Raw genomic sequence first — 27,071 nt, 5'->3', positions numbered from 1 at the left:
GCTCGTTACAGGCAAATAATCAGCCCATGGAGAGCAGAACTGAAACAGAGGGGTATAGAGGCTGCCAGGATGCATAAGCTGAGTGTTTTTCTTTTCGGCAAAAACTTGAAAGACATGTTTAGGGGACCTCAAAGACCTATATTAACTTGTTGAAAAGAACTAGAATAATGGGACCTTTAATAGTTCCAGTGACAGTCTATAGTATGTTGACTTACTTCACAGAGGGCAGCAAACTTCTCATCGACATTCCTGACAGGGTGGTAGGTGAAGGTGAGGAAGGGGTAATCTGTGGCAAAGGGGTTCCACTTGGACGCAAAGGAGGGCTCTCTCAACCTGTCCCAGAAGACCCTCACTCCCTCGCCCTCTCTCCTGGAAACACACAGGGACAGATAATGATATTACATGTTAGCTTAGAGGATGAGGCCAGTAAGACTCTAGTCATTTGTAATAATTGCGGAGGATGTCTGTGGTCTTAAACCAGTGCGAATCTGCCATGCCCATGTCCATAATTTGTGTAGCAAAAGATCCTGCGCAAATTACCTACCATATTTCGACAAACACAAGCTCATCGGATGATATTAGTTCTGTAATAATCACCACCATCTTCTCTGTAATTTAGGGTCATAATTTAAATTTGATAGTAGTAAAAGCAATACAGGTAGGTTTTTTTTTCTTTTTTTTTTTTTTTATTATTACCGTACTTTTTGGACTATAAGCCGCGGCTTTTTTCCCCATTTTTTGACCCTGCGGCTTATATAACGGTGCGGCTTATATGTGACTCGACGTGACCAAACTCGAAAATGTAAACATCTAAATATTGCTTTTTTGACTGCATTGAAATGTTATTTATCTGTTCCCTTATTTGCTAAACTTAATACAACTTGTAAATGAGTTAATGCTTGTTATTTGTCCGACAGTATTGTGTCCCAAAGCTAATTACATATGGTAATTAAACATTCAAACACCTGCGGCTTATAGTCCAGTGCGGCTTATATATGTATACACATCATTCAATTTAGCTGCTGCGGCTTATAGTCAGGTGCGGCTTATAGTGCGAAAAGTACGGTATCTTTTTCCCCCTTTTCTCCCATCCCAATGTTAGTCGTTATGCCAATTCCCAATCCCCTTCCTGGTCGTTGCGCACTCGACCCCCTACCGTCGGTCTGGGAGGGCGGAGACTAAAGTATCACATGCTTCCTCCGACACATGTGTAGCCAGCCCACCGCTTCTTTTCACCTGGCAGTGCGGACTCTCACTGGGAGAGTGTAATGTGTGGAAGGTCACACTACCTCTCCCAGATCCTTCCCTTGCTGTGCAGGCGCCCCGACCGAACTGTAGGAGTCGCGGTTTACAACGACCAGGACCCACCCACGGCGGCTTCCCACCCGCTAACACTGCCAATTGTGTTAGTATGGGCGGTCGGCCAAGCCGGAGGCACCACAGCCGGATTCGATCCCACTGGCTCTGTGGTGGTAGACAGACGCTTAGTCCACTGAGCTACCTGGCCGCCCCCAATACAGGTAGGTTTTAAATGCAAACGGCAAATCAATCTGCTTCACCACTGCATGGAGATCGATAGACCTACAGTTGCAACTTGCATGATTCCAATTTTGCATCAGGCAGTGCATTTGGCGTTAGAAATGAGTTCCGAGATGCCGTTTGAGACCACAATGTTTAATCACGCACCCCAAGAGTCAAAACGATGGGTGTGTCGAGTTCAACCTCAGGACACAGAGGTAGAAACATATCCCGTGCAAATGCGCATCTGGAAATCCCATGAGGATAGGCAATGTTGACAATGAGAATGAAATAAAATTACACCTGCCTTATCCTTTAAACCACACCTATCACGACCTGCGTCAGCCAAGCACTTCATTCAGCTACGTCACGCCAGGATTTTTACTGTAGATCCAAAGCTGATGTTTTCATCAGGTCACCGTCAATTATATTAATCATTGGTTGCTACAAATGAGGACTTGTTTGGTCTTCTATGGAGGAGCGCACAGAACAGGAAGCTGAGCTTACTGCTCTATTGCTGTACATAACCACCACTGATGCCGAGCGCTCTCCTGGCCTCAGGCCACAACCAGAAATATTTCAATGGACTTCACCTCACCGCCTGCCATTTATAAAAAATTACAAATGTTTTCTATTCAACTTAAAATAATATTTGAATGACGTACGACGACGACAAAAAGAGTATTTTCGGACTATAAGCCGCGGCTTTTCCCCCCATTTTTCGACCCTGCAGCTTATATAATGGTGCGGCTTATCTATGGATTTTTCCAGCTAACTGGGCACGCTCCCTCAGCTCTGTGACCGTCAGATCAGACTCCTAAATCTGCTGCAGCAGTGCACGCCTTGCCCCTCCTCCTCCCCCTCAAAACAAAAATGTTAATAAATGGGAGCTTCCTCAAACAGCCATCTCTTTCCCGACAATCCCCTCTGTGCACGAACCCTTACATATGGTAATTAACATTAAAATACCTGCAGTTTATAGTCCAGTGCGGCTTATATATGTACACATCATTCAATTTAGCTGCTGCGGCTTATATTCAGGTGCGGCTTATAGTGTGAAAATTACAGTACCTGCATTCTACTCTGAAAATAAACTGTTGTGGTCTATTGGCTATAATACTGTGGAAATGTATTTGAAATGTTTTAGCATTATTACCTTGCTTTCTTCTAGCCAGCTAACGGATCACCTCTTTCAAATGCTCCTGAATGTTCACAAAGTATGACTTGTCAAGAAATAATATAAATAAATAGACTAGACATGTGCTGTCGGTGGTTGACAGCAGGGTATATCCACGACAGACCTCAAAACCGCCATGATCTTTTGGCCCATGCCCCTAACCTGGTCAGTCAAACGCTTTGGCCTACCAATTGGATTGGGAACAACTCTTCAAATTGGTGGTCACTAGATGCCACGTATTATTATATTAATCATTGATTGATACAAATGAGGACTTGTTTGGTCTTCTATGGAGGAGCGCACAGAACAGGAAGCTGAGCACAGAACAGGAAGCTGAGCTTACTGCTCTATTGCTATACATAACTGATGCTGAGCGCTCTCCTGGCCTCCGGCCGCAACCAGAAATATCTCAATGGACTTCACCTCACCGCCTGCCATTTTATAAAAAATTACAAATGCAATTTAAGTGTCATATTGCCGGATAATTGCTCATGCCCTACCATTCAGAAGCCATTGACCCACAGGAAATCAAAATGCATGAGCTTCAATGATGTGACTAACAAAGGCAATAGGAGAATTATGCCAATTTGTGAGCACAGGAATACAATGCTCTCATCTGGCGTGGAGTAAACTACACCTATATGGAACATGCCCCATGTATTTGCCTACTTGGAATTCAATAGCCGTTTCTGCCCACTGATTCACACACACACACAACCTTGTTTGCAAACAGTCCTACTTGACCTCAGACCTGGCGGGCCCCCACGGTCATACAATGCTCGGGCTAATGTCGAAATGTAAGTAATCCGTCTTCGGGGCTCAGACTTAATGTGAGGGCAATGCTGTGTTTACCGTGCTTAGAGGCAATCTACACATTGTGTTCCTCGTACTTTCTTGAAGCGTTCTTTCTCTTGCCGTTTTAAAGTAAATAGGTTTTAATGAAAAAGCCCAAGGGGGCTTATCTTTCTTTCCCCAGCTTGATGAAACCTCTGAAGACTCCTGCTCGGGCTGGGAGCTAAATCAGGAGCTCTTAAACCCCGCAGAGTCCCTCTTTGAAATGATGTTGGCGCTGGTTTGCATTCAGTGGGGGTCTTAATACAATACACTGTTTACTGTTAGTTCATCAATCATAATCTAGGGGCTCTCACGTCTCTGAATCTGAGGAGGAATACAGCGTCTTTTGATTCTATTCAGAACGGGTCACATGACGCCGTTAGTATTCCGAGCTGAAAATACCCCAAGTCACCTCTCTTTTGGGTCATCTTCAGCTACTGTATGTATAATGTAATATTTACAAAAAAATATCTGAATCTAAAACGGCAAACCCTTCATCTCTCGGAAGAATTCAGATTAAGTCAATTAACATTTGAACACGTTGAATTTCCTCAAGCTATCATTTGAGGCGTGTTAAGACATGTTTAATGCACAACAAGCCAATATTCAGGATCATTCTTCAACAGCCGCTCTAGTAAGTAACTTTTTGTTGGTCCTTAAGACATTCTTATTTTTCTTCCATTTCCTTAAACATAAATATGTTTTTTCTTTGCATTAATGAGTTCATGCAAATTTTATTAAATGTTTATTGGATGCACGGTGCCATTGTTTTCCTAAACTCAAAGTCACATCTTTCCCTTTTCCCAGTTTTTCAAAAAACAACAGGGCTTTTGAGGTGATTAAATCACTGTGCCCAGGCAGCAGTGGTTTGGCAAAAAAAATTCAGAGTACTGTATATATCTGCTTAGAAAATGAAAATGTAGAAAATAAATTCTCCATGTGGTAAATACACAGGTCACAACCAGTGGCGTCGTTAGCCCTGGGCTTCCGGGGCTTTAGCCCCGGATGTTTTTCTCCTAGCCCCGGATCTAAAAAAAAATTAAAAATTACATATGGCCTTTGTCCTGTCATACATGTCCACTGCCATCTCTGAGGTGCGATAACCTTTGAGTGTGTCCTGCACTGTGCTTTTAAATAGTACAGATATTGAAGATGTGCACTTTAACGCAGCAGCACCTGGAGCCATCCATACCCATGTCCAGTGTCCTATAATAAGCTTTAATCGAACCCTGGTTCATTTCCTCGGATAGTCCGGTTGGTTTGGGGTGGTGTGAAAGCTCATTCACTCTTGCAAGTGAACCCTGCTGCGGTTCATTTGAGATGTGAATGCAAAGCGGACCAAAGGCAGGAAAAGACCCAAAAATCTAATATTTTTTTATGAGAAGACTGAAACATATGTATATAATGAAACACACAATACAGTTTTTTTTCGATTGCCTAAGCATGATTTTGAAAACGGGGCCCGGTGTTTCAAAACACACAATTAGCACAACCACACACACAATTATCACCTCAGATCCTTTGCTAAATTAAACACTTGTCAAAACCATACACTAATTTATAAAAACTACATTTTGTTACCATATGAAACACACGTTTCATATGACTTAATTCTGTTTTAACCAGTTACACACACTGCTGTGCTTAACTTAAAACACATTTAGCAATTCTACTTCTCAGTGATTAGAGTACTGTAAGTGAAGTACGCAGAGAATGTGCAAATATACAATAAATTCACCAAACACTACACAAGACCAATGCTGTAGACTGATGAAAATATAATTTATTTATCTACATATACCCAAATCAATGATGCAGACTGATGAAAAAAATTACATTTTCTCTCCATATACCCAAATCAATGATGCAGACTGATGAAAATATAAATGTTCTCTCCATATAACCAAATCAGTCAACATTTCAACATGGAGAATCACAACAATACATGTCCCAGTTTTCATGCTACTATGTGCATAACACTGTAAGCTCAGCAAATATCAGACAAACATAAAATACTGTATCCAGTACAGGTTAAAATTACAGTAAAAAAAAATTTCTTTTGAAAAAATTTAAACAGAAAATACTAGACATTATCTCTTTGCCTAGCTGGATCTGGCAAGATAATTTTTTGTTGTGATTCTCCATGTTGACTGATTTGGGAAAATGGGAGAAAATGTATATTTTCATCAGTCTGCATCATTGGTTGTCTTGTGTAGTGTTTGGTGAATGTATTGTATATTTTCACGTTCTCTGTGTACAGTACTTCACTCTCCTTCCATTTTGGTTGAAGACAGGTGAACTCACCTGCTGCATTTTTATAGTGCTTAAACCTGATTGGTGTATCTACAATTAAGCAATGGTGTGTTTGTGCATCTGATGGCTGTGTTTAACCAATTGGCTCATATGTGTGGTAATTTGACATTCTGTGTCTAATGTAATGCAAGTGTGTTTAGTGTTTTGCAAATCACTGTGTGTATTGTTTTGCAAAAAGTGTGAGGCTGACATTGTAGGGGTGCAAATCTGGGCCTATATTTTGCTCCTTGAGTGTAAGGTTTTGATAATTGTGTAATACTTTTGATTTGAGTGTTTATGCAATTGAAGAAAACTGTAAAGACTAGAGATGAACTGTTTATTTCTTTTGTACATAGGCTGTGCATATGTTTGTTTGTTTGTTTATTTGCTTATGTGTATGATTCTTAACTGTGTTTTTATTTTGTTATTGGTGTATATGTGTGTATGTATGTACAGTATATCTATGTATATATATATTATATATATATGTATATATATGTGTATATATGTATATTTGTACTCCTGTTGGGGCTTCTTGGACCAGATCAATGTTTTATCTGGCTAAATAAAGGTTAAATAAATAAATAAGAAACTGATGATTTGGTCCTATTAACTTTGAATTTTCTATGGGGACTGCCCAGATCCCTCTCATGGACCTGGACCTCACTTTGAGAACCTCGAATGATTCTAGTTATTCAGTATTCATCCCTAATTACTCTAAAATTGCGTATTTCTGTGTTTAAAAAAAAAAAAAGGGGGGGGGGGGGGGCCCCCCCTCCACCCCCCCTGGCTGAAGCCCCCAATGTTTTCTAACCCTAAAAACGCCCCTGGTCACAACATGTTTACTGGAAAGTTTTGGAGTTGTATTTGGAGTGTATTTCGTGACTGTTGGGAACTAGGCTACACTGGCACACCTACTTCCAGTGAATGGCGCTAAGCTAGGCTAACGGTGCGGCTTTTCCCTAAGCCCAATGCATGCACAGAGAAGAAAGGGGTATGTATCTGCTTGTAACTCCAGGGTAGATGGCAAATAAGCTAATTTCCCAAATATTTGCCGTGTTCCTTTAAGTCTGGAGCTGCTCCACTGACGATGAATGCGAGACTGATTTTGTGGATCCACAGAATGTTTGTTTTAGTTTTTATGCCCAAATGAGCTTTATTCTATGGTAGTGTTCTCAGTTCTGAAACAGAAAATGTACCTGTGAACTCAGAACATTCCCCCGGCTGCTCCCTGTCATCTTTCCTATCTTACCCAATGCATTGTGTACAGAGCAGCCTCACACTTTATACTACATCACAAGCTTGATTTTTAGCACTCTAGATTTTGCATGTGGGAGTGTATTTTTCTCATATTTTATATTCAGAGTTAATTACATTGTTTACACCTTTTATTTTTTTCAACATTTTTATATTCAGATCAAATTTTATAGCCTATATTTATGTCTTACCTGTACCCCCCCCCCTCCTTAGAGAGTGGCTCATGTTTACTAATAGTTTTGGACTGTGTTAGACCATAGGAATAACATGTATGAATTCTGAAACTGTGCGTGGTTCCCCTTTAATAACTAAACGTTATGAACTCATGCAGTATTTCCTTCAAGGTCTCAGACTACAGGATTTCATACGGGTATATATGGGATGTTTTGCTTGCGTATATAACAACTGGCACTTTGCACTGGGCACAAAAAACACCTACGTGAGACTGCAATTCGAAACTGGCCCCTACAAATGTCCTAACCTAGTTGTACAGTAAATGACCAAGTAAGGCTTTGTCAATATTCCAATGTACAGTGTAAAATGTGTGTGTGTCCCCTTCCCAACCCCCCCCCCCCCCCCCCCCCCCCCCCCCACCTCCAATGTACAGCCCTCACCCAACCCACCCAACCCCACCCCACCCAACCAACCTCCTCCAATGTACAGTTTCTATGCCAAATGTATATACACTCCTTTTCTGGACACTTTTGTATCACAAACAGTACTGTATTTGCAAATCTGATATGTCATAAATGTATAGATGTAGCAGTACTGTCTATCTGTATGTCATGTATGTCATATATGTTATGATGAATTGAAAATGGGGGACCCTGATGTAAACAAGACGAAAGTCTTTCTCTGGTCTGCATCCCCTTAACAATTGTATGTATTGAGCTGTACTGTACTGTACCCATTCTGCAATCTGTTAATAAACTTTTCAATCAATCAATCAATCAAGCACTTGTCTTTCAACAATCACAGAAGCGCGAACCGTCCCCTCACCAGCACCAGCGGCAGGTTAAACACCAGACTCCACTCCTCTGCCACCTGAAAAGGATCCCGTTCAGGTAGCAAAGCGGTGGCTATTTAACTCAGGCTGAGTTTACACCGAGAGGCTTCCACTGCAAGGTTTCAACCTTGTTACACATACTGTAGGCTACAGTGTATACATTGAAATACAGATGCAATTGTGTGACTAAAAATGCTTTCTAATCAACTGAAAATAATATTTGAATGACTTACTGGGGGAGGGTGGGGACAAAAAGAGTACCTGCATTCTAAAAAACTATTGTGGTCTATAGGCTATAATACTGTGGAAATGTATTTGGTGTTTCAGACATTTTTAGCTTTATTACCTTGCTTTCTTCTAGCCAGCTAACGGATCACCTCTTTCAAATGCTCCTGAATGTTCACAAAGTATGACTTGTCAAGAAATAATGTAAATAAATAGACTAGACATGTGCCGTCGGTGGTTGACAGCAGGGTATATCCACAACAGACCTCAAAACCTCCATGATCTTTTGGCCCATGCCCCTAATCTGTTCAGTCAAACGCTTTGGCCTACCAATTGGATTCATTATACAACAACTCTTTATTATACAACAAAAATTGGTGGTCACTAGATGCCACATATGAGGTTTAGTGAGAATCAAGTGGGGAGTAGACTGAATTTTTTTAAGAAATCTATATGGCGACCATTTTGTTCGGTATATTATGGATTCACCACAACCACTGCCGATCCCGGGTGTGAATGCAATAGCTGAAATGGTTTTTAATTTAATCTTTTCAAGTTTGCTGTGCACATTCATGACCCCTAGAGTAAGAATCCTATTGATTTAGCTGATTCCATGACCTTTCCACTAGACTAGAGCCACCATCATGCCAAACTTTACATTTTCCAAATGAGCTTATCTCCTGATCCATTAGTCATACAGTCACGAAATCAAAATAGCCATATTGGATTCTACCATTTTACCCCCTGCCCCCTGCCCTCTACTCCTCCAAGGCTTTTCACCTGATTCTCACCAAACCTGATGTGTGGTATCTAGGGATCAACATCTTTAAATGTATAATTTTGTCAAACTGTATCACCGCCAGATCCAATCCAAAAACTTCAGGAAAACACAGGAAATTATGTGTCGCTTGTGAACTCCAATTTGCACCAAACCTACAATAGCACGGTTTGGGTGGGGACAGGGTGGAAATAAATCCCAGCCTGAGCATAACATAAGATCAAAATGGCCGCCATGTGAATAGGTCCATTGTCATAAACTAAAAACATGAACTACTTGTCAGATCATGATGACATTTGAAATGTGTTTAGAAGGAAGGAGGCGAAGAAGAACGCATTTTATTAATCCCCTTGGGGGGAAATTCGTCCTCATGCATTTGACCCATCCTAACTATTTAGGAGCAGCGGGCAGCCACACAGTGTGGCGCCCAGGAACCAGCTCCAGTTATAATGCCAGTGCCTCAGTCAAGGGCATGGGCAGGAGTATGTACCTAGCATGCATGTCTTTTTTATGGTGTGGGAGGAAACCGGAGTACCCAGAGGAAACCCCCGCAAACACAAGGAGAACATTCTCCTCCACACAGAAAGGCCCCCTGCTGGGGTTGGAACCCAGCACCTTCTTGCTGTGCCGCCCAATGTCACTTTGTGATATTCCTACTCATGTTATCGATATGTCTTATTTAGATAGTTGATAGGTCAAGCCATAAGGTAAACAGGAAGTAACGTATTAATTATGTAAGCGTAATTTCCACCAAACTGGACAAATATGACAGAAAAGGGCTGTGAAGTGAAGCGAGTCAAGCGACAAAGTTAATAATAACTCCTTAACGACTCGTCTGATCATTATGCCATTTAAAATGTGTTGTTACTTTGTGATCTTTCTATCTGCATGAAAGTGACACGTAAAACAATAAACAACAATTTCCCCCCTACTCCTCCTAGGCCATTAATTTGATTATCACTCAACCTCATATGTATGTGGCAGCAAGTGACCACCATTCTTAAAGGTTGTATAAAAAGATACTTGGGAGGCCAAACCATAGACGAGATTATTATTATGCTCAAAAGGCGTCACGGATTCAGGTCATTTTGGGGACATACAGCCGCTGACCATGTAAGTCTAGTCGTAGGAATTGTTTTAAAATGGATTTATTTGCCCGATTGAACCAGGAAACGCACATGGTTAAAATCTAAAATGATTTCCCAACAGCGCCTTTATTTTCCTAATGATCTGTTATGCCCATGTCCTCATTCTTACCACGTCTATAGAACATAGCTTGAGCAAGAGTATTTCCTGCCAAGCAGAAATAAAGACCCGGGGCTAAACAATAGTGGCATTGCTGCTGCTGCTGTGTCGTGGTCCCAGGGAGGGGCTGTTATAACGCAATCCTCTCCCCGGCCCTGTTTACCTAAGCGCTCCGACACCACAATGCTCGCTCCTGAACTCTGTGTTCGGCGCTGCCTCCACCATAGCAAACGCTGTGTTTGGGATAAAACGTGGGGAGAATGGGAGACTTCACGGCGGTACAAAGCCAAAGCCCAGACTAAAAGAATGATTATATTTCGGCAAAAGGGGCTGAGGATCGGAGGGGAGTGAGGTTTGTATACATTTCCCTTTGTACAAGCGTGGATCTATTGCCCTGGTATAAATGGGGATATAAAAGCTCTGGAGAATTCCACAGCTAAGCTATCACTATGAGGGGACCAGCCCAGACAGGCAGAACAGGGCTGGGCTTTCCAGCCAGAGGGCTTGGAAGTCTTCATGAGGTTTATATGGCAAAACTGCAAGAGGGGGGTTTGGACTTTCACTGAGCAGTTATAAAAAAAAAAAAAAAAAAAAAGGGATAAGAATAATAATTTTTTGTTTTGTTCTGTCCTCTTGCTTACAATGTTTGCCAAAATATATATAAAATTATAGAAACACATACACCAATATTTGACTAAAAGGCAGGAGCGAAGTTGAACAACCACCCCCCCCCCCCCCCCCCTCCTCCTCTCCGACCTTTTCCATGGAGGTCAAACCACTGGAGTGTCCAATCACAGAGACAGAATATTCATACAAACACCACGAGCGCATGCATGCATGAGATTGACACTGTAGTCTTAAGCTTCAGGACAAGCAACTAAAAATTCCTCCACTGCTCCACTTAGGGCGCTTCGGACTTGTAAGTCAACACGGCAAGATAAATATCGGGCCCCCGCCTCAGTTGTCATGGCCAGTGTCACATATTGTCTCAGAGCCAACAAACAAATCCTCCGATTGCTCACTAGAGCCTGCTAGTCTCTCAGCCAACCACCCATCCATGTATCCATGCCAGCAAATCACTCTACACTTTCATCCAACTGGATCTATGTAGAACAGTTAAAAACATGAGAGATAATGAGGGATCGCTGGGGAGGGAGGGGAGGGCATGGAGAAAGAGAAAGAGCAAGAAAAGGTGAACGCACCTCTTCACAATACTGTAAAGTACATAACAGGTTGGAATCACCCCGTGATACGATATTATCACAATACTAGAGTCTAGGCCTGTCCCCAACTAAGGATTTGTATAGTCGACTTTGATTGGCCAAAATTTGCATAGTCGACTGGCAGCCGAATGCACATTAAGCACCCCCCACAGCACAATCAGCACAAATTACAGCTACGGCTCCTTTAGATCGATTCGACGACTAGGTCAGCCCTACTAGAGTCACAATATTGTAATATCACGATATTGAGATTTATTACCTTTTTTCAAGTGCAAATTATGTCCCCAACAGAAAACATCTGCAATCAAATAAAATTCCAATACATTTTCTTAACTTTTTTATAAATATCGATACTTGGTGTCACGGTATAGATATATCGCCACACACAATATTGCAACATATTGGTGTATTGATTTTTTTTTTATCCCTAGTACATAACTTCCCAATAAATGCCTGGTGGTTTGGTTTCATATCCTGTCTCTTATAGTAGCCTTAAAGTAAAGATCATAATTTCGCAAAAAGGCATTTCTTTAATAAATGCCTGTGACAATAGAAATGTCACATTATATTTTAGCTATAACCTTTTTTTTTTTTTGGGTCCACTTGCATTAGTATGTTTCTCTTTATTAAGACAGTATGACAGTAAGAGCAGGTTATAGAGTAGAAGAGACTCAGGAAATAATTCTCTATTAGACAGTAGGAAGGTACAGTAGAGCAGGATATAGAGTAGAGGAGACTCAAGAAAGAAGTCTCTATTTAGACAGTAGGAAGGTACAGTAGAGCAGGATAGGATATAGAGTAGAGGAGACTCAGGAAAAAAGTCTATATTTAGATAGTAGGAATGTAGAGCAGGATATAGAGTAGAAGAGACTCAGGAAAGAAGTCTATATTTAGACAGTAGGAATGTACAGTAGAGCAGGATATAGAGTAGGGGAGACTGAGGAGAGAAGTCTCTATATAGACAGTAGGAAGGTACAGGAGTAGAGCAGGATAGGATATAGAGTAGAGCATAGCTGTCAACATTGGAATATTAAAATAAGGGAGATCTGCCAGCGAGGGGGGGTGAAGGGGGGCCCCCCCCCTTGGTGGATTTTTTTGGTCAAATCAGTTGTGCAAGAGTCACTTTTGGTGAGTTGTTTCTATACAATTCACTTATGACATTTAGGTATGACACAGGACTACAAAAGCATTTAGTATAGAAATGTGTCAACAGACTAAAGCAGGGAACCACAATATTTTGCATACAAATTATGCTGAGCAGAATGTAATATCATAACTGTCTATTATTTTTCTTGCAATTGAGCCAATTTTCCTTAGGTACGGTTCTGAGGTTTGTGTTCTGTGGTAGTATCAAAAACACGTTCACAAAAAGTATGGGTTACTGAATGCTGAACTGCACTGTTATAATCACTAAGCCATTGTAAGACCTTATACCGGTGACTGTCCCTGTATCACTTGTCTCTGCTGCCCTTTGACTAAAAAACGTCCCTATGTCCATTTTCCTTATTTTTTGTGTGGCATATTTGAGTTAGTCATAAGACAAAGCGGGGATCGCAACTCACTTGTTGTTCCAAGGTGTTTTAATTGACAAAAAGGATGATGCTTGAAGAAGACCGGAAGAGTCGGTCGAAACGTTGCATCTACTGCCTTTTTGTCAATTAAAACACCTTGGAACAACAAGTGAGTTGCGAGCCCCGCTTTGTCTTATGTATTACTGTTTTTACAGTTTGGCTCAGCACCAACAAACGGAGGATGTGCGTTATTTATTTTTTCTGAATATTTGAGTTAATTATATTGATTTGTTACATTGTTTACATTGACATGTCGTCAGCTTGTGACTGCAACTTGTTCCTGTTTGCGGACGACTCAGCCCTGCTGGTCTCTGACAAGAACAAGTTACAGGTTGAAAAAGCCCTCAGCTCGGAACTAGGCAAAATCTGCATATGGCTCGCCGACAACAAACTATCATTACACATGGGCAAAACAGAGTCCATTCTCTTCGGTTCAAATAACAAACTCAGCAAGACCGACGGCTTCTCAGTTACAGTGGGTGACAATATTGTCACAAGGAAAGATGAAATTACCTACCTGGGTTCCATCCTAGAGGCTAATCTTTCCTGTGACAAAATGGCATCCAATGTAATAAAAAAAGTCAACCAACGAACTCGATTCTTGTACCGGATCTCCTCTCTGGTAAACAAGAATACCCTGAAGACTCTAGCAGGAGCACTCATTCAAGGGTACTACGACTATGCTTGCACCTCATGGTACCAAAGCACCTCAAAGGCACTAAAAAACAAATTACAAACATCTCAAAACAAGCTAGTCAGACTACTGCTTGACCTGACTCCTAGAACCCACCTCACCCCTGCCCACTTTGACAACCTAGGATGGCTTAGAGTAGACGACAGAGTACAGCAACTTGCAATGGGCCTGGTCTACAAGATACACTACGCGACCAAGGTACCCATGTACATGTCAAAATACTTCCCAAAGGTCAGTGAATACCACGATCACAACACCAGAGGGAGCTCCACAAATCATGTTAAACCCAAATTCGGCTCAAACAAGGGACTAAACACGTTTCGCAATTATGCCACATCAATGTGGAACGCCCTACCCAAAGCTGTAAAGGAATGTGAATCACTACCCACTTTCAAAAACACTCTCAAAAAACAAGACTGCAATTCGAAACTGGCCCCTACAAATGTCCTAACCCAGTTGTACAGTAAATGACCAAGTATGGTTTTGTCAGTATTCCAATGTACAGTGCCCCCCCCCTACCCAACCCCCCCCCACCTCCAATGTACAGCCCCCACCCACCCACCCAACCCCCCCATCCCCTTAACAATTGTATGTATTGAGCTGTACTGTACTGTACCCATTCTGCAATCTGTTAATAAACTTTTCAATCAATCAATCAATTGCTTTTATATTCTATTTTATTTTTACTTCTCCACTGTACTATAATTATGTCACCTGTATCATGTCTTATACTGTACCCTCCCCCATGCTGCTATGATGCCTGAATTTCCCCAAGGGGATAAATAAAGGAATATCTTATCTTATTCATCATAGCTTAAAATGACAAGAGCAGCTACAGTAGCTAAGTTAATAATATGCTCACGTCACCAACAGTGTTTATGAGCTTTTGAAAAGCAAAGTGCATATTTTTCACAAAATGAAGCAACTAGACGATTGCATGTTAGTGTGAAAAACATGATAATTGAGTGTCCCTGTCCTTTACAGTTAGCTAGCTAGGATAACTGAAAACAACGTGAGATCTAGATAGATAGCTAATGTTAGATGGAGAGTTTTAACTATCTCACCCATTAATTAAGGCTATACCATTACTAAACAGTAGCTTTTATGCTCTACTTACCACTGTATTTCTTTCTTTTATCCTCCTCATCTTTTTTCTGCTCCAGATGGATAAATCCTCTTCATTTTGCTTGTTTATTATACATAGGCGGGCAGCTACGTGGCGTAGTGGGCAAGGCGCTCGCCACAAATGTGGAGACGCTGGGCTCGCCTGTTCGAGCCCAGCGCTCCACATTGCTTTCAGTTTAGCTGGTCGTTCATACTAATACACATTGGCCGTATTAGGGGGTGGGAAACTGATGGGTGGGGATCGGGCGTTGTGATACAGGTCGGTTGGTGCGCCTGCGCAGTAGAATCAGGAAGTGTCAGGGGCAGCGTGAGCCTCCCACGCGTTACTCCTCGCCACTGAGAGATCGAGCTGCGCAGGTGAAAAGATGCGACTGCTGTTACCTCAAGTACCGGAGGGGACTTGTGCTATGTATGACTTAGTCCACATTGCAGCCGGCTTGTGGGAGGCAAGAAATAGCGTTCGTGACAGGGGAGGGTTGAATTGGATGATACGAAATTGGGATGGGAGAAAATATAGAAAATGGGAGAAAAAAGTGGACCCAAAAAAAATTATACATAGGCATTGCTGGCTCAAAGTTTCATTTCCGCGTGAAGCTTTTTTATTTTTTTTACACACAAGTGCCATGGGGCCCCTAAGGGGGTTTCCTACTGTCGTTTCATTGCATATCATCCATTTGAATTGCGGTCGCTTTTGTTGAGTACAGTCATCATGTCAGCCCTTGGTGGGGCCCTAGGCTGCTGCCTGTCGCCTTCACATCGGGTAATCTAGCCTTTTTAGTAACCTCGTTCCCAGTTTTATCTCCTCCGTGAGATACCTTTTTAGTAAGAAGGGCAAAATACGGGACAGTTACGGGAAAATATTGAAACAGGAGGACGGCGGGAAATAAGGGTCAAATACGGGAAAATCCCGGGAAAAGCGGGAGGGTTGACAGGTATGGAGTAGACTAGCAGTGGTTCTCAACTGGTGGGTTGTGTGTAAAAAAATTAAAAATATATATATATATTTTTTTTGCACTACCTATCTTTGTGAAAGTGGCTTCTCAGTTATGGTACAGCTGAAGACAAAGCAGGGGAAAATATTGGACATTGAGCATGACCTCAGAGTCTACCATCACCCCAGACTTTGAGACTCTTGTCAGGAGCAAACAACATCCCCAGTTATCCCATTAGTTCCCTGGGATGTTAAGCTAAGAAGTCTGCTAAGAAGGATATATTATTTATTATTATTATTATAATTTTATTTCATTGTGTTTTTAGCCCTAGTTGCACTTTTGTTGCAACCCCAGTTATCCCATTAGTTCCCCCAAACTTACTGTAGGTCTGTTATGTTAAGCTAAGAAGTCTGCTAAGAAGGATATATTATTTATTATTATTATTATAATTTTATTTCATTGTGTTTTTAGACCTAGTTGCACTTTTGTTGCAACCCCGGTTATCCCATTAGTTCCCCCAAACTTAGGTCTGTTAAGCTAAGAAGTCTGCTAAGAAGGATATATTATTTATTATTATTATTTTATTTCATTGTGTTTTTAGACCTAGTTGCACTTTTGTTGCAACCCCAGTTATCCCATTAGTTCCCCCAAACTTAGGTCTGTTATGTTAAGCTAAGAAATCTGCTAAGAAGCATATATTATTTATTATTATTTTATTTCATTGGGTTTTTAGCCCTAGTTGCACTTTTTTGTGTTTATTTCATGTTTTTAACAGTGCATGAAAGATTGTGTATTACTGCTAAATTATTATAATTTTTTTTATAAATCATAGTGGTTAAAAAATTTGGGTCGCGACTTAATGACTAAGGAAAATGTTGGGTCCCGAGCCTAGACCAGTTGAGAACCACTGGAGTAGAGGATACTCAGGAGATAACTCTATTTAGACAGTAGGAAGGTAGAGCAGGATACAGAGTAGGGGAGACTCTAGCGAGAATAGGGGTATACATGTGGTTTTATTGTGAACCACTACACCATCTCTGGGCATGACCATAGACGCCTGCGCAATAGAGCACGCGAAGCAGCTGCTCTACGACTATTGAACATGGGGGGGCAAACGTCTGATTTTGCTCCCCCACTTTTTGATCATATGAAAAATATGATATACCCCCCCCCCCTCCCATATATAAATCTAACCATAACTACGTAATTTCAATCAAATTAATAATACGCAATGACACTTGATAGCAAGTTTTTAAGTTTCCAAAGATTGCGACCCCCCCCCCCCTGCTCCCCCATATGGTTTGATCCAGTGCCTCTCCAAGTCCAACCCCCAGCAGAGCAGACAGTGGCGCACGGCGCTGGCGCTGCAGGTAGGCTGAGTGTAAATATCAAAGGCCACAGAAGTGTGTCATTTGGTGGCAGGCAGGATTTTCCAGTAAGTTGTTTATGATTGTTAAGATTATTTATGTTAGACATGTCGTTTACTATTGAGTGGTAGAGGTTCTACCACGCAATACAATAAAAGTGTTTCACATCCCGAAATGCCATCTGGTCATACCAATAATAATAATAATAATAACAAAGTGTCCCTCTGGTTGGCATTAGCTTTAGTGCTAGCCGCTAGCTAACGTTGTCATATATCTAGATATGTGGTGTCGTCAGCTGGATAACGTTGACTTCGTTTGCAAATTTTAACGTTCGCGAGCAGGGCCGGATTAACGACAGCCGCGGCCCGTGGGCCTTTAGTGATTTTTTTATATAATAATAATAATGCAATAAAAGTCTGAAAATGAAGGGATTATGTCCATGAGTGTCATTTTTTGAAATTAAGGCCTGCCTCTTATATAAGCCTCTCTAATAAAGGCCTGGTGCTCTTTGCAGCTGAGGTAAATAGAAGACCCGTCCTATATTTGAGGATTTACGGTAAATCAAGATGTTCAATTATCTTAAGGTACAATACCTGAAATGAAAATGTGTGTGTGTGTCCAGCCAACCAGGTAACATGGCAGAAAAAAGAAAGAATACAGACATCGGAGCATTTTTCAGTACACCAAAACGCAAAGTAAGAACCCTAGTAGCCTAATAGCTCAAAGACTTAAAGGGCGGGCTCCACAAATAATGGATTGCACGGTGTTAATTGCACCTTTACTTACAATTCATTATGAATTGTAAATGGGGGACCCTGATGTAAACAAAACAAAAGTCTTTCTCTGGTCTGCAATCCCTTAACAATTGTGTGTATTGAGCCGTACTATATTGTACCCATTCTGCAATATGTTAATAACATTTTTAATCAATCAATAACAGATTGCAGAATGGGTACAGTACAGTACGGCTCAATACACACAATTGTTAAGGGGATGCAGACCAGAGAAAGACTTTCGTCTTGTTTACATCAGGGTTCCCCATTTTCAATTCATAATGAATTGTAAGTAAGGGTGCAATAGAAATGTTTCATAATGATGTTCAGTGTATTCATAAGTGTATTGCTCTACTTAATGTAGAATGATATGGTGACTGTACAGACTCAGGAAGGAGAGAAAGAGACCAAAGAGTTACAGGTAGTGGAAATATCAGACAGTCAGCTTAAAGTGTAGGATAACATAACAAATTAAGACACAAATACTTGGATTATATATCCCCCCCTCTCTCCCTTTCTTTACAGAGTAGCATAAAGATTGTGTATTCAAACCGGTTCAGTGTATTCATAAGTGTATTGCTTTCCTTAATGTAGAATGATATGGTGACTGTGCAGACTCAGGGAGGAGGCAGAGAAGGAGAGAAAGAGACCCAAGAGTTACAGGTAATGGAAATATCAGACAGCTTAAAGTGTAGGATAACATAACAAATTAAGACACAAAATAGGCTATATTTACAGCAGACCCTGTTATTGTTCCTTGTTGGTATTTTTTCTCTCTTTCTTATTAAAAACTTGGCCTATTTGAAAGGAGATTGATTTAATAAAAATAAAAGAGCAAAAAAAAATATACAGTATATATACAGTATATAAATATATATATATTAATATATTATTATTATTATAGTAATTGGCTATCATACTGCAATATAAACTGAGTTTTATAGTGAAAAGAGCAGCTTTATTGGTCAAGATTGAAGGCTCTATATTGCAGGAAATTGCACATACAGGTTCATTAAATGAAAAAAATATCTGCCGTGGAGGGGGTCGTGCCGGACACCCTCCAAACCACCCCTTGCATGTAAAAAAAATAATCAAAAAATTCAAAAAAAAAAAAAATTGCACCCCCACTTTCAACTATAACTAGGCGGCCATGGGCATGACAATAGTTGTAATGTTGAAACAGAAAACTGGCTACTGATAAGACTCATTAGCTATTACCTATTATAGTCATTATGCCTATTGTGCCTATAGAGGTCAGTTGTGGCAGTTGGTTTTGGTTGCTGAAGGAAAAACAACACTGATAGTCTTATCAGCTCACATGATAAGAGTTGAACTAAACATGATAATAGTTTAACTAAACATGATAAGAGTTGAACTAAACATGATAAGAGTTTAACTAAACATGATAATAGTTTAACTAAACATGATAAGAGTTGAACTAAACAGTATAGAGTTTAACTAAACATGATAAGAGTTTAACTAAACATGATAATAGGTGAACTAAACATGATAATAGTTGAACTAAACATAATAGAGTTGAACTAAACATGATAGTTTAACTAAACATGATAAGAGTTGAACTAAACATGATAGAGTTGAACTAAACATGATAAGAGTTTAACTAAACATGATATAGTTGAACTAAACATGATAAGAGTTTAACTAAACATGATAGAGTTGAACTAAACATGATAGTTTAACTAAACATGATAGAGTTGAACTAAACATGATAGAGTTGAACTAAACATGAGAGTTGAACTAAACATGATACGTTTAACTAAACATGATAGAGTTGAACTAAATATGATAGTTGAACTAAACGTGATAGTTGAACTAAACATGATAGAGTTGAACTAAACATGATAAGAGTTGAACTAAAAATGATAGAGTTGAACTAAACAGGATAGAGTTGAACTAAACATGATAAGAGTTGAACTAAACATGATAGAGTTGAACTAAACAGTTGAACTAAACATGATAAGAGTTTAACTAAACATGATAAGAGTTGAACTAAACATGATAGAGTTGAACTAAACATGATCTGCACCATTAGTATCAGTGACACAAACAGCCACCCGTGTAAATAATATCCTGTGGTTTTGATCCAAGTATGTAAATGGTATCGTCAACTGTTATGTATCCAATGAACGTTTATCCAACTGCTCCAGGGAAAGAACTGGGGGGATTTAGTAGCTACTAACTTTAAGTTTCTCTTAAATGTTTTAACTGTATGAAAAATTTGGCAACTTATTTTATGACGGCCTCGGGTGTCACAGATCATTTCGAAACAACCGCAGGTGTGCAACTCCTCCCTAACCACACATCCTGGCCTCAGCCTCAACCACTGGTCTCCTCACTGAGTTACTCAAGGGGCCTATGCTACTTCAACACAACATCACTTCAGCTATTGTAATAACTATAATATTAAACCACACTGAATTGGGAATGATGCTTTAGTCCGGTTCCCAGACAAATTATAAATGATTGAAAGAAACTCTGCTCAACTGTGAAGCAATAATGAAGAAAATAATCCTGCATCAGTTCTGATGGTTCAGAGACTAGCTACTATGTAGAGGCTGCCCTCTACTGTTTAAACATGTTAGTTTGTTAGTTAAAGACCTTGGTACAGTGATCTAAAATTAAATGAGATGCGCTCTCCTTGAAGAACTGAAACAAAATAGAACATCCTGAGCTGCTTCTCATTTCTTTAGATTGCCTTGAAATAATTAAATAATCCTTAATTGCGATAGTTTAATAATTTACTTACATTTTTTTTTTAGTTTAACTAACTGTTGGTGGGAGCTCTGTAGGGAACCAATAATTCTAAAGAGTGAGACATACAAGCTACCCCTGATCTAATGCAGTATTTTGGATGATAAGGTTGATCGGTCCTCACTAGCTGACAAGACATGATAATCATTGGTATCTGTATATTTAGTTCAAGTTTCTTTAATAGTTGTCATACAGAAGTACAGAATACTTTTATACAAAATGCTTCTATTAGCTTTTTTATAAAGCTCTGCTCTGAAAACTATCATCCTATACTGTATCTCATCTATGTTACACTGGAATACTGGTCCACGCATAATAGGGTTGGGTTGGGTACCTTTAACATTTGAACCGGTACCTGTGAATCGATACCGGTACCCAACGGTACCCTTTTCTGTACTTTATTGTCTCTAAAAATGTAATCTACCTACCTCAGTTGTAAAAAGAAATGTCAAACTTCAAATAATTTATTATCATTATTATTTAAATAATTAGTTAATATATATATATATATATATATATATATATATATATATATATATATATATATATATATATATATATATATATATATATATATATATATATATATATAATATATAATATATATATATATATATATAATATAATATATACAAATATTAGAACAAATTGTTCTAAATAAATAATAATGATAATAAATTATTTGAAATTTGACATTTCTTTTTACAACTGAGGTAGGTAGATTACATTTTTATATTATAATATTGCAGTAAGCGTTGTCTGCATCTAGCTTTGTAAAGTGTAACAACACGTTTTCGGCTTGGTATTGCCCCGACTGCTTTGTTGTTGAATCAAGTCAAATCCTAGGTAAGCGTGTATTGTGCGCGTGAACGTTGACGTGAATGTGCGGCACACTTCATAGGTTTTGTTCGCGGTAAACGAAACGTTGACGTCATCGGACAAAAAAGTACCGAAATGTGGCACCCACGGATCTCACGTGATTCTGTCGGTACTCGGTAACCTTAGAAGTAACCTGATTCGGTACCCATCCCTAACGCATAACAAGCTCCAGTGACTGTCTGGTTCTTCATGCAGGACTGAGCCTGGACTGCTTTCTGTGTTGATGCAGCGGCACCATGGAATCACTTGCAAATTGACCTAAAATGTTGTTCCCTTGTCTCGCTTGGACGTTTGAGATTTTTTATCAATGGCCGTCCACAGTCGACCTGTAGTTATTATATTATTATTTATTATATTATTGTTATTATAGTAATTCTATTTTCCTTCTGCTGTATAACCTTTATTTAAAAAAAATATTAATAAAAATAATGTAATTACTGCCATCATGTAAACTTGGTTCCCCTCAATTGACTCTGTGAAATGTGAGACAGGTGAGTGCACAGAGCTGGGATTATTTCCAAACTTCGTAAATATGTTTTTCCCCTCACAGCAGTTACAGAACCTGTACAGAACTGCTGGTGGAGCTTCTTTTGAAGTTTGCACCCAGCTCATTTAGACAGGGGATGTATGCAAAAAACAATAATAATTTAACTAGAAAGGTGCACTCAGTAGAGTCCAAATTACAGCCAACCATTTTTTTTCGAGCAGCCTACACGTTAGGCGGGGCGTAATAGTATGGGGCGGGGCTTACGCGTAGGGGGCGGGACAAACATAGGCCAATGAAAGCAGATCTCCCCGCAGTATTCCTATTACATTTAGTAATTTAGCTGGGGCTTTTAACTAAAGTGACTTACAAATTGTGTACAACAAGTAAGCAGGAGCGATACACCTCTGGTGACTAAGGGTAAGTGGTATTGTTAGTCAAGCAGTGCCAAATTTGAGTGCATAGTAGTATAGACATAGTAACATAGTAGGTAGTAGTATAGGCATAGTACATAGTAGCTAGTAGTATAGACATAGTAGCATAGTACATGGTACAGTAGTAAAGACAGTAAGGTAGTTTGTAGAGTGAGGACAGATAATAGCCTGCTTTGTTTCAATGGATCTCAGGCAGCCGAAAGATGCAGAGCTAAGGGGGTAACTCCGTTTTGCGCAGGTTTAGTTTGAGGCGGTTGGTCATCATATAGGCGGAAATGCCAAACAGGCGAAGTTCCATTGTGTCTGTTACCAGGCTTGAGTAAATTGTAATGAACCAAAAGGAGAATATCAAATTATTATATATCTTTTTTTGTATCTTTGAGGGTGCATAACACCATGCTAACATTGACCAGATGTGAGAAATTGCCACTGAGCTCATTCAGAACCTTCTTGAGATCACGTGTACAAAAAAATCTAAGCAAATGAATAAAGGGCAGATGATTTACAGGGGTTTTGTAGATCCAGTACTGAATTTTGCCATCCTGACACATTTGAAATATGAATATAGAATATCAGGCCTATAAATGACCTTATTATGGCCAAGTCACACATCTATGGATCAGGTCAAATCTCCCATTTCCAATAACTTAGTACAGTTACTTTTTTATAATGTAAATATCTCCGCCATTTTTCATCAGATTGCAACATGTTTTTTTGCTAGACATTCACAGAAAGGTAAAGAAAACTAACTACATTCTATTTTATGGCAATAATGTTCAGGTTTGTTTGACCCGTGAGATATGATTCCGAAAATAACGTAAAGATAAGAAAAAGCTTCATGCTGGAAGTCAGATGATTAACAGGGGCTGGCGTGAGCTGGGAAGTGTAGTTTTATGAAATTAAAAAGCCCATCAAAAGCCCTGGGTCTCCTCTCCTCATAGGACTACAAACTACACTTTTCCGCACCTACTCCAGAACTACGCATGCACAGATTGCCCACGGAGTCTAGGTTCATCAATCTGCGCATGCATAGTTCGGGAGTAGGTGCGAAAAAGGTCGGCAGAGAAAGTGCCAATCGACTTGGAATTGGTTGCGCCGTGTTCACAAGACTCAGGCGTATAAAAGTCTATTGGATCATGTCTCCAGCCGTAGCTACAACCACTTAATGTCAAGGCTCTCATCCACATTCATTAATTTTCTCCCCCCGCTCTCTCCTCCATGTGCTCAACGCGGAAGTGCAGTGGTCTATGTGCCAAAATATTTATACACTCATATTTAGCTAATAACACTTAAAATCCTTGGTAAACAAATGTAGTGCTGAAAATATACACGTTGACTGCTGTTTTGATAGGGGCATAGGGCTAAGGTCTTTACGCTACATTTGAAAAAGAAACGCAACATTCTGTATTCATCTATTTATGGCGTGATATCAATCTCGTACCGGACCGCTCGGGCTTAAGGGGTTAAAACAAAGTGCATTGACATTTTCCATACGTCTCTCAGTTTATGAGATATGAAAGGGGCGGACTTATTTCAATGGACAATGATGGGAATTAATGTTGGGTAAAAGTTGAATGCATAGGTAGGTATATCAACAATAGGTTCACTATGGCATTTCCATGTTCTAAAGAGGAGCTCTAAGCAGCGGACCTGTGTAGTATCGCCATCTGGTGTTCAAGAGGTATAATTTCCCCTGAACATGTATTTCAATGGACAACTATGGAAATTAATTCAAATAAAATACAGACAGACACACATGTAAACGCATAACTAAACGCATAATCCCCCCCCCCAAGGCCTGGTGGAGATAATGATGTGCTAGTGTGGTAATTACCTCGTCTAGACGATCTTTAAAGAAGGCGCATGTCAAGAACACAGCGTTCTCCCCTGCAGACGCAGAACGCAGAGTCAGTGCCGCGCCTCACTTTACTTACAGGAGGTGCACCTGGAGAGTTCTGGGTTGAAAACACAAATCACTGTGATTGAAAAGGCGTCTGCTCCCCGTGACACTTCCCACCGGCATCATCATCAAGGTTCTGGGGGGGAGGCCCGACGGAGCCCATGCAAGGCCAAGTATATCAACGCCAAACAAGGTGCTGCATGGACGCTGAGCAGTGTTATTTTTATGCAATCGTTGCAAAAAGAAAAGAAAAAAATGGAACGTACAGCAGCCGACGGGGGGGGGGGGAGGGTCTGACACGGATCAAGCGAGACCAGGGATGGAGACAGGCGCCTTGACATCGACAGTAAGGTCACTTCCGTCTCAGAAACAAATCCAGAGAAATCCAGATGCACAGTTTTGACACTCCAAACTCTAAACTTGAAACGGGGCTGTATATAACAGTGCAGCCGAGCATATTTTTGACATCGGGGGAAGGAAGCGGTACGAACGCTCCATGACAGCTGTCGATCTCGCTGTGAAAAGTCTTAACTGTAGATTTATTTTTCTCAGTCCATCACAAGGCACACTTTACTACCTGCTATATGGTCGAGCGATCTGTAGGAAAGAACAGCGTACACACATTCAGTAATGTGTGTTATCATTTTATTTTAATTATCTCATGATCAAATCAAATACTTTGGTTTAAGGAAGGATGGATCAATTAGATCTCTGCAAATACGATGCGGCTCCACTCGTATTTACTAAGGGTGGACACTGACACCAGGTGGCCATAATGACAACTGTGACCAAACAAATCATAATTACAAAGACAATAAGGTCCAGTATAGTGGAGCTGACACAGGTATGGGGTAAAGGGCTGATACCAGGCTAACACAGGTATGGGGTAAAGGGCTGATACCAGGCTCTAACAGACACTAAATAACAGTCAAAAATCAGAAAAGTTATTCATCACACAGTAATTCTGAATTGGCCAATACTTACTGTTGTACTCAGAAATTGGTATCAGTAATGAACTAGAAATACCACCTCACGGTTGTATACCTCTGCCAACCAGTAGCCAGTATGGGATTAAGGGTAGGAGATGGGGAAAACCAATGAAAAAGAAACAGGCATTCTTGAGATATTGCGTTCACGAGAGAATGGGACAGCACTACCTAAGCTACCTAGCATGTCCTATATGCCCTGTAAATAACTATGTACAGATACCGAGATGTCCCACCACCATGTTAGCTGTTACCTGTTACCTGTTTATTGCACAATGTTGTTTTTTATTGGATTCTATTACATGTTGTACCACTGTATTGCACATCGTTGCGGGCAAGACCACCCGCATTTCATTGTATACTTGTATGCCGTGACAAATAAAACTCTTGACTTGACTTGACAGACGTGAGGTCACAGTGACCTTGACCACCAAAATATTTTCAGTCCAAGTGGAGGTTTGTGCCAAATTTGAAGAAATTCCCTCAAGGTCTTCCTGAGATATCGCGTCCATGAGAATGGGACGGATGGACAGACAACCCAAAAATAATAATGCCTCCAGGCACAACTGTGCCGTCAGAGGCATGGAATGTAGTATAATTGCATCTCTAAGAGAGCTGGAATTGGTATTTTACTGTATTTAGGATACTTATCCAGTTTGCATTTCACAATAAACATTAGTGTGTGCTGTATCCATGTAGATCAGACTATTCTGCAGCATTTAAAATGGAAAGAATGACCTGCAGAAAAATAAAGGACAACAATCATGGAGAGGGATAGAGTGAGAGAGAAAGAAAGAAATAGAAAGAGAGAAGGATAGAGTGAGGGAGAAAGAGAGGGAGTGAAGGAAGGAGAGTGTGTGTGTGTGTGTGTGTGTGTGTGTGTGTGTGTGTGTGTGTGTGTGTGTGTGTGTGTGTGTGTGTGTGTGTGTGTGTGTGTGTGTGTATGTGTGTGTGTGTGTGTGTGAGTGTGTGAGAGAGAGATTGGGGGGGGGGGGGGGGGGGGTAGAGAGGTCTCCCGGGTGGGTTTTTATTTATAATTCAACGTAATGTACAGAGATGAAGCCTCCAATAAGGGCCGCTCTCTCTAAGCTCTTCACAGTGCATTACATTTGATTCATCAAATTTGTTTTACTTGGTTTGGTGTCTCCTGAGCCAGCTTTAAACGCTTTGGATGAGAGGTCTACTCTCACGTTGACAGTGACAGATCCAAGTGATAGCTGTGTTGGCCTTCAGTCTCCACCGTGTCCATTTCAGCTACACTGCTCTACACAACCCCACTCTCCTCACTACATACAGTGACCTCTACTGTACCTTAGTCCCAGTCAGCCATATGGGATTTCACACCATTTATTTTGTTCCAGCACCAATTGCAACATATCTTAATTATGCATTATTTTGTACAATCCAGCTGAATCGGTTGAAAAATATGGGTGCTGTGAACAAACAATGTTTGTGGAAATGGCACAAAAAACATTCATGACCACATGAACATAAAAAGTTGCTTGCATGACTTTGTTTCCAATACGGAAGTTGTTCAGTCATTTCTGTTGGGTTACAAATACAATGACATAAAAAGTTAGCAGATCAGTGAAAAAATGC

General features: G+C 40.3%; 1 protein-coding gene across 1 annotated transcript in view; it reads right to left on the bottom strand.

Annotated features, from left to right (window-relative positions):
• The window catches only part of tprg1 (tumor protein p63 regulated 1), a 46,100-nt gene that overhangs the window by 5,791 nt on the left and 13,238 nt on the right, over positions 1 to 27,071 (bottom strand). Inside the window, exon 5 of the mRNA XM_084307885.1 lies at positions 216 to 369. Coding sequence (XP_084164011.1) covers positions 216 to 369 — 154 coding nt within the window. The remainder of the gene's footprint in view (positions 1 to 215; positions 370 to 27,071) is intronic.

The sequence above is a fragment of the Notolepis coatsorum genome (assembly GCF_963971535.1).
Source record: "Notolepis coatsorum genome assembly, chromosome: 2".
In the NCBI taxonomy this organism is placed as follows: Eukaryota; Metazoa; Chordata; class Actinopteri; order Aulopiformes; family Paralepididae; genus Notolepis; species Notolepis coatsorum.
Note: the sequence above shows the minus strand (reverse complement) of the source record. Positions and strands in the feature narration are given on the sequence as shown.